We start from the raw sequence: 8,899 nt of genomic DNA on the forward strand, positions 1-8,899 counted from the left end.
CAATTTGTAACCATGAAATGGGGGGTCACCACAACATGAGGAACTGTATTGAAGGGTCATGGCATTAGGAAGGTTGGGAACCACTGTACTAATGGAAAGTGTGTGTGCACAAGGAGAGGGTACCGGGACCTCACTGTACTTTCCACTGGGAACCTGAAACTGGTCTCCCTGAAAGTCCATCCACTTAAACATAAAGCTTCAGTATGTTTAACATAACGGTTTAGAGAAGGAGAATTTCAACAACTTGGGGGTAAGACAGAAAAGAGGGAATTTCAGGAGGAGCCCGAGGCGGCCAGGGAATAAAGAACAACTCTGCCAGGGGGACAAAAGCCCCCTAAAGGGTTGCAGGGCAGGCGCTTGGAGCCGAATCCGAGTTGGCGCTCCTGCCCGGCCACTGGCCGGCTCTGGGACCCAGCGGGAGTCCCCCATCTACCTCGATGGGCTGACACCTGACCTTGAGCACTGCCCCAGGGACAGACGCCTGCCAGGGCGCTTGCCACTAGGAAGAAGGTGATGGTGGGGGAGCCTGTGTCCTGCCCAGACGCCCCCTCAGGCCCCCACCTCCTCAGGGACAGCCAGGTGAGGGCGATGGAGAGCACAGTGACCAACGCGGAGAAGTACTTCGGCCGGTTCTGCTCGCTGCTGGCCGCCTACACCCGGAAGACGGCCCGGCTGCGGGACAAGGCCGACCAGCTGGTCAAGCAGCTCATCGACTTCGCCAACACGGAGAACCCCGAGATGAGGGCCACCATGAGGAACTTCGCCGAGGAGTTGGCCAAAGTGCAGGACTACCGGCAGGCCCAGGTGAGGCAGGCCCAGGGGGGGCAGGCTCGGGTTGGGGGGAGGGGGGAGAGGGCAAGTTCAGGGGGAACAGGCCCAGGGCGGGTAGGCCCAGGTGAGTGGGCTGCAGAGGCCCTGAGCAATGCTGGGCACAGGGTAAGCACTGAACGTTAGCTTTCATTGTGATTGTCACCATTGCTAATATTGTTTATTAAAGTGTCTAGTGTTAGGCTGGACTCAGGTGTGTGAGGCATCCCCTCGCCCACCCTGCTGTGTTCTAGGGTCAGCTCTGCATCCCAAATGAGACCCTAAGGCAGGTCCCATTCCTGTATCCATCCCTGGTGGGTACCGTCATTATACCCATTTTACAGGCACGGAAATGAGGCTCAGCAAGATGAAATGTATTGCCCAAGCCCTAGAGAAGCAGAGCCCTGAACCCAGGCTGTTGGTCGCAGCCCTAGGGTGAGAGAGGGCGCCCGTGCTCCCCTGCCCCCTGCAGGCCCACCGGCAGCTCTGTGTGTGTGACAACACTATGCATGCGGGCTGGAGGCGCATTGTCTCCTGGCATCTCCCTGGCTCCGTCCACTCTGATTCTCTGCGTGTCTGTGCTCCCCAGGTTGAGAGGCTGGAGACGAAGGTGGTCACCCCCCTGAAATTCTATGGGCCTCAGATAAAGCAGACGCGGGTGAGTGAGGGCGGCGCCCTGCAGGGTGTGCAGTGTCCGGGGCTGGCTAAGCCAGAGCCCCAGGAAACAGCCCTCTTTCTTCATTTAGGCCGAGATCAAGAAATGCAAACATATGCGGAATAATGAGATCAAACAACTGGAAAAGTTGGAGAAACTGAGGCAGAAGTCACCTTCGGATAGGCAAATGATCGTATCCTCCCCTGGCGTCCGGCCTGGGGCCTCGGGACCTCGGGGCCAGGATTACCGTTTGTCATGGGCGCCCTCTGGTGGGGGCTTCTGGTTAGCCTGTCTCCTTAACATCTCTCCCAGTCCCAGGTGAGAGTCACAGGTCTGTCTGGGGAAGGTAGATCGCATGCAGGTAATGAAAGACCTCACACAACGGCGAGGTGAGCTCTTCCCTGGGCAGGTGTGTGCTGGGTTCAGGATAGGAAAGTCAGGGGGCAGGGGGATCCTGGGGGCCAGGAGCCCTGGGGTCTGTCCCACCACTGACACGAAGCAGCCACTCAGCAATCACCCCCTTCTCAGGTCACCTATTTAGCACTCACTTGGGTAGGCACTTCCAGATGAGGAAACCGGGCTAAGCAAGGCGATTTCCCCAAGGTCACAAGGAACGAACGGGGCGAACCTAAACTCAGTTGAGGGCCCTCTAAAACCCAGGCTGCGCCTGTGCGAAGTGGGGTCATACAGAGGTCCATCAAAGGAAGCCAGGAATTAGTTAATTAACTTGAGGATGTTCCACATGCAGGAATTAATTATTCTCCATGTGGAGCACCTGTGGTAACAATGGCTCAGCACGTGCCCACTGCTTAATTCTTACAACAGCCCTGGGAAGTCGGTCTCATCACTGTGCCCTGTCCACAGGCAAGGACACGGAGACTCAGAGAGGTTGAGTGACTTGCAGGAGGTCACGCAGGCAGCCAGTGAACTGGCTAAGCAGCGCCTGCCCCTTTAGCCATGGTCCTACTTGGCCAGCTCCTCGATGACCAAGTTATCGAGGGACCCCTGAGGCGGGAGAGCTGGCCTACCAGCAGGGCGAGAGGAGCCAGACGGAAGCTCCCTGACACCGGCTGTCTCGGCAGGCAGAGACCAGCGTGCAGAAGGCCGCGGTGGACGCCAGCCGCACCACCCACCAGCTGGAGGAGACGGTCGACGCCTTCCAGACGCAGAAGCTGAAGGACCTGCAGGTGAGGCGGGCTGCCTTGCTTGTGCTGCGCGCACGCGTGTGTGTGTGTGTGTGTGTGTGCCTAGAGAGTGTGCGCATGTGTGAGTGTGTGTTAGCTTGTGCCCACTCAGCTCCCGGCACAGTTAATCCCGGCCTAATCCTGGCCTTGGGGCAGGAGGCCGGCTGCTCTGGGCAGCTGTCCCTCACAGCTGGCCTGCTCAGTAGCCAACATTCGGCAGCCCTGCCCCTCAACGCCCAGGCCCAGCTCCCCACCAGGAGAACTTGGCAGAGTGTGTCACCCCCAAACCCCTCTCTTTCCACACAAGGACCCACAGGACTTGACCTGACTTCCTCCTTTTCTCCATGAGGTTCTAAATGCCTTCCTTCTTCTGCCCGGATGCCACCCCAGTGCAGCCCAGGACCGTGGACCCAGAGCCCAGCTCTTACATCAGGGCCTCCGGGCATTGGGGTCTGAAGGACAAGCTGATCACACAGGCCCCTGCATTCACTTGACCCCCCTCTAGTCCATTTTCCAAACTAGCCTCGAGGATCTCACCAAAGGCAGCCCCACTCTGTCACCCCCAGGTTCAACACCCTCCTGGACTCCCCTGGTTCCAAGGAGAAAGGCCTAGATCCTCCCCAAGGCTGCCCCCCAGCCCCGCCCCCAAGCTTAATCATAGACATTCCATTCCAAGTTCAAGTGCACCCGGCCCCCTAGTACCACAGCTTTGCACAGGCTCCGCCCACTGCCAAGGCCTTTGACTCCCAGACCAGTCCAGCCCCATTCTATTTTTTATAATACATTTATATTGATTTCCAAAAGGAAGAGGGAGAGAAACATCACTGGTAAGAGAGAATCATTGATCGCCGGCCTCCTACACTCCCCCTACTGGGGATCGAGCCCACAACCCAGGCATGTGCCCTGACCAGGAATCAAATGTAACCCCCTGGTTGGTGTAACCACTGAACCATGCTGGCCAGGTTCCAGCCTCGTTCTTAATACGCTCTGGTCTGCTCCCTCTGGGGCAGTTAGCCCAGGGACAGATTAGTTATATCTTTAGTTTACTCCTTAATCTAACAAATGTTCAATACACATCTACTATGTGCCAGGTGCCATGCCTGAGGCTGGGGACACCACAGCCAGAAAAGCAAGGCCCTTGTCCTCATGGGGTTGACATCCTGCCCTGCCATAGGCCCCCATGCCGCATGCCATTCATTGTGGTGGAGAACTTGCTGCCCCCTGCCCGCCTCCCACACCACATGTCCACAGGGCAGACCCCTGCCTGGCTTGTGGCCTGCTGGGTCCCAGACGGTACTCAGTAAATGTTTGGGAAATGAGTAAAAATATGAGCCAACAGTGGTAATTAGTGCTCAAGCATGTACATTGCAGGCAGGACTTAAGCCACCAGCTGGCCATTATTAAGCACCTGATGTTTGCGGCCTGAAAACAGGGCTCTGTAAGGCGCCAGCGAGAGCACAAGATTCTCGGCCTCCCTCCCCGGTCAGGGGCCACCACAAGCTGCAGTTTAAAGTGCACATCCTTTAAACTTCCGGGGTCAAGTTGGTAAGGGACACTTAACCAAGCCACCCCCCGGAAGCCCTCCAATTTTTTTTTAAATCATTCTTTTATTATTATTATTATTGATTTTTTTACAGAGAGGAAGGGAGAGGAATAGAGAGTTAGAAACATCGATGAGAGAGAAACATCGACCAGCTGCCTCTTGCACACCTCCTACTGGGGATGTGCCCGCAACCAAGGTACATGCCCTTGACCGGAATTGAACCTGGGACCCTTCAGTCCGCAGGCCGATTGCTCTATCCACTGAGCCAAACCGGTTAGGGAACCCCTCCAAATTTTAAGAGATAAACATCCAGAACTTAAAATAATGATGACCACTGTGTTGGTTTTAGGTCACATTTCTAATAAAATGATCCGATTTCCTCTCCAGCCCCCCTAAAAGAATGTCAGTAACACTTTCATACAGGGGTTCCCATACCTGAGCATGCGTCCGAAGTCACCTGGGGGGCTCCTGACACCGCAGACCAGCAGCCTGGCGTGAGTTCCACTCCGTGGGGCTGGGTGGGCCAGAGAACTGGCATTTCTGACAAGCTCCCGGATGGGGCTGGTGCTGATGCCAGGAACAGACTGAGAGCTAATTGAATCCTCGTGGGGCTCTGTGAACAGGACTGCCCTGTCCCTACGGTGCAAAAAATAAACTGAGGCTGGAGAGGATGTCATTCCCTAGGCCCCGGGCAGGATGAGGCTGTGACCCGCCTCTTGATTCTCAGCTGCCATCACCAGCCTGCCTGCCAGGGACAGGAGGGGCGGAGGCAGGTAATCCCACCAGCCTTGGGACACGCTCCTCATCATCTCCCAGGCTGCCTTGCGGGCTTCCTCTGGCCTGCCTCTCCCAGGTGTTTCCCATGTTACCTAAAGTGGTGTGTTTCCAAACTTTAGGCTCCTTCCCTGACACCAAGCCTGTGTCCTGCTAGGGTCCTGCACACAGTAGGAGCTTGTGGTAGGCCCCAAGCACAAAGGAGCCTCTGCTGGGGCCTGACACACAGTAGGAGTCTCTGCTCAGGCCTGGCACACAGTAGGAGCTTGTAGTAGGCACTGCACACAGTAGGAGCCTCCACTGGGGCCAAACAGGCAGTAGGAACTCTAAAAGAGCTTACTGAGACAAGCTGAACCATTTGATCAAGAGAAGCCAATATCTAATTGTATTTAATGTGGTAACTCGTCAGGTTGTGCAGTCTCTGGGCTGAGCCATATCTGCCAGCAACACCCCTCCCTCTCCCGGAAGACCCCCTCACAGCCCGTGGGTGGCAAAGGCTGAAGGTTTGTGGCCATCAACCTTAAAAGCCGAGTGACTGAGCCCAGGGTGCAGAGCTGAGGAAAGGACGCCCCTCGGCAAGTCCTCACTGAGAAAGGGGCCTCAGCTTTTCTGGAATAAGCTCTCTGTGCACGGCGGCTTTTGAATGGGAATGCATTGTCTGCTCGAATAAATTAAAAAAGACATTGACCCAGGACCATCCCCATAAAGACGACTGATGCCTCCTCGCCCCCCAGGTTGTCCACATGCGAGGTGACCCAGGGCTCCCCTTTGGACAGTGTTGCTTATGCGATTTGCACTTCCCTCCCCACAGAAAATTTTTTCGGACTTCGTGACCATTGAGATGGTCTTCCACGCCAAAGCGGTGGAGGTGTATTCCAGCGCCTTCCAGACGCTGGAGAACTACGACCTGGAGGGGGATCTGCAGGTGGGTCCCAGGTACCCGGTTCTGGCTGGTGGCCTGGGCTGAATTCGATTTGGGTTCTGTCTTGAAAGAAGCGGTTTTTGTTGGCAACGTTTTGTCAATTTTATCGTTTGAAAGACTCATTCTGATGAACTGTTGTAAACACCTGCCCCTGGGTCTCAGTTTAAAAACAAGCAAATGAATCAACAATGACAACAAGCCTCTCCAGGCCGATGTGCGTGCTGTCTGGGTGTCACCAGGTGCTGGCTGCCCGTCTAAGCTGACGGAAATCGTGCCTCCTCTGTGGCCTATGACAACAGCCACTCCCCGGGGTGTACACAGCAGTCACTTGTCCTGGTCCCTGGTGGTCCTGGGGTTGGTGAGCGCCCCTGGGTGGTCCTCGCTTGGGCCTGTGGTCAGTTTTCAATCAGGCGTAGCGGGGCTGGATCCCTGTCCAAGGCTGGCTCGCTCAGGTCTGGCAGCTGATGGCTGTCATCTGGGTACAGGACAGGCCACGGGAGTTGCAGAGCTCAGCGCAAAATGAAAACGTGGGCCATGCTGCCCAACAGTTACTAAGAGTTTCCCGACGGCGACAGTGGGTTCCTTCTGAGCGCAGGGCCCTGGACAACGGCAGGAGCCGCACGCACACGAAGCCCTCCCTGTCTGGGTCCTGGGTGGGTCCCGGAGCCCAAAGACCTGCCCGTGGCCTCTCTGGGTGGCATGGGCCTCCCCACAGCATGGAGGCTGGTCCAGGAGCCAGTGTCCGTCCCCAGACCGAGCCAGGAGGAAACTCTCACCTTTGGTGACCGAACCTCAGAAGTAACTTAGTGTCACTTCTCCTGCATTCTGTTTAGAAGTGAGTCACTCAGGCCACATTCAGGGGGAGGAGGATTGCATTCCAGCTCCTAGTGGGAGACATGTCAACGAATTTGTAGAGGCTTTAAAACCACCACATGAGGTTAGAAGCAGATCGGACGGGCTCTCCTGCACTCACTCACCCCTGTGATACTCCTGCGGCGGGAGAGTGATCTCCGACATTCCTGTGCGAATCGGGACGTGTACTAGCCTCTGGGACTCAGTCTCCCCATCTGTAAAACGGGGTGAGAACGCCCATTTCAGGGGTTGTTGTAGGTGGCTAGAATACTGAACAGGAGGTTCCCCAGAGAGGTCGGTGCGGGTGGAGGCTCCGGCGGTGTTAGCTGTGCCCCACCATCTTCCCACTCTCACCCCCAATCTTTGTTTCCCAATTGGATCTAACCCACCTGAGTCTCTCCCTGGCAGGATTTCAGAGCCAAGATGCGCGGAGTTTCTGGGCACAAGGATGCCCGGCCCCGCAGGGACGCCGCTCCCTCTACAGCTGCTCCGTGGTCTCGCCCCTGCCAGGTGAGCATGGGAGTGGGGCGGGGGTGCTGTCAAACCTGTGACAAAGCGAAGTCTGAGAACATGGGTTTGAAAGGAGACGCTGAGAAGGAGGCGCTGCCAGCAAGTCTGACCTGGACTTGCCTGGAAAAGGAATCAATAAAGCAGGGAGCCCAGCGGTGCTGCCCCCACGTGTCCCGAGCGCCGCCTAGAGGCACCCTGCAGAAATGCACTTGGGAAGCCAGGGCTCTGGATGGTCCTCTGAGTATTAAGATGGGAAGCCGCCTCCTGCCAATAGGTTGGGGGCGAGGGGGACAGAGTGTGTCTCTTGGCTTTCGGAATCATTCTCCCCAAAGGCAGCGGAGGAAGTACGGCCCCAGCCAGGCCGACTGGGTCCAAACCACTGCTCCCAAGCTATGGGAGTTCCTTAACCTCTCTGTGCCGTAGATTCCTCACCTGCCGAGCGAGGCTGATAAAAATCCCCCCTTTATAGGGCTGTGGTGAGTGTTAGGTGAACAAATCTATGCAAAACACTTAGAAAATGCTCAATATGTGTGGCCGTCGTTGTCACTGATGGTCAATTATTATCATTGATGTTGCTGTGATGATGACGATGGTTATTAATTAGAGCCCCCAGAGCACCGTGCGCAGCCAGAGAAAAGAAGAGGAGGCGAGTGAGGACGACTTCGCTGAAGAGGACCTGGAGGAGGAACTCAGGGGCTGGGCTAGGGACTCCATCAATGGGACCAGAACTTCCAAGTCAGAAAACTAGGGGCCGGCCCTGGATGTTTGGGGGGCCTCTGCTGCGTGTCCCTGGCGAATCACATGTCCTCTGAGCTTGTTTCCTCATCTGCACAACAGGGACGGTATCACTCGCCTCCCAGGTGCCCTGGGGTTCAATGTGCCCAGCATGGTGCCTGGTGCATAGTAGGTGTTCAATAAACAATGGGTGCATCCTGACCTGACTCGTGCTGACTCTCATTTCCCACTCTGACCTGGGAACCCGAGTGTTTAAACTTGTGTGTGTGTGTTAGAGTCCAAATTCCCTCTTTTTGTAAGGACGCCGGCCCCACTGCCCTATCCAGTATAACCCCATCCTCACTAATTACAAGAGTCTATTTCCATTTTTGGAGGCCCTGGGAGTTAGGACGTCAACATGTAAGTTGATTCATCCCATAACACATGAACATGGTGTGCAGGGATGACCTTGGGACTGGGGGACACATCACAGAAGTCCAGGGAAGTGGAGGGGTGATGCAGGTCAAGGAAGGGGTGGGCATATGATTTTCTCTCAGCAAGAGGAGAATGCAACACTTTACTCATGAAATCATTGCAGGACTAACATCCTCACCACAGTGATTGTATTACCCGAAATCCAGCTCCCTGGCACCTCCTCAGGGAAGCCCACCCTGATTCCACCCAGAAGGGCATTCTAAAAATAACTAAAGCATTCTAAATTTTCTATCTAATAGGTAACTTATAAAATAACATATTCATAGATTATGTTATATATTTAGTCACATTTTGACTACATCTTTTATCTTATACTTGATACTATAAGCATATATATGTACACACACACACACACACACACGCACAAACACATATAAATGTACTTTTTAAAAACTTCAGTTGTGCCCCAACTCCACTGATGAATAAGTTGCTTATTCATCTGG

General features: G+C 55.1%; 1 protein-coding gene across 1 annotated transcript; it reads left to right on the forward strand.

Moving 5' to 3' along the window:
• Nucleotides 1–575: 575 nt before the first annotated feature.
• FAM92B (family with sequence similarity 92 member B) lies at nucleotides 576–7,995 on the forward strand. The gene is made up of 8 exons (XM_015562931.1): nucleotides 576–804; nucleotides 1,397–1,465; nucleotides 1,554–1,655; nucleotides 1,775–1,780; nucleotides 2,545–2,649; nucleotides 5,775–5,888; nucleotides 7,146–7,415; nucleotides 7,852–7,995. Exons 1-8 carry the CDS (start codon nucleotides 589–591, stop codon nucleotides 7,993–7,995), a joined length of 1,026 nt encoding a protein of 341 aa, XP_015418417.1. The 5' UTR covers nucleotides 576–588.
• The last annotated feature ends 904 nt before the right edge of the window (nucleotides 7,996–8,899 follow it).

Source organism: Myotis davidii, unplaced genomic scaffold (genome assembly GCF_000327345.1).
Source record: "Myotis davidii unplaced genomic scaffold, ASM32734v1 scaffold77, whole genome shotgun sequence".
Classification (NCBI taxonomy): Eukaryota; Metazoa; Chordata; class Mammalia; order Chiroptera; family Vespertilionidae; genus Myotis; species Myotis davidii.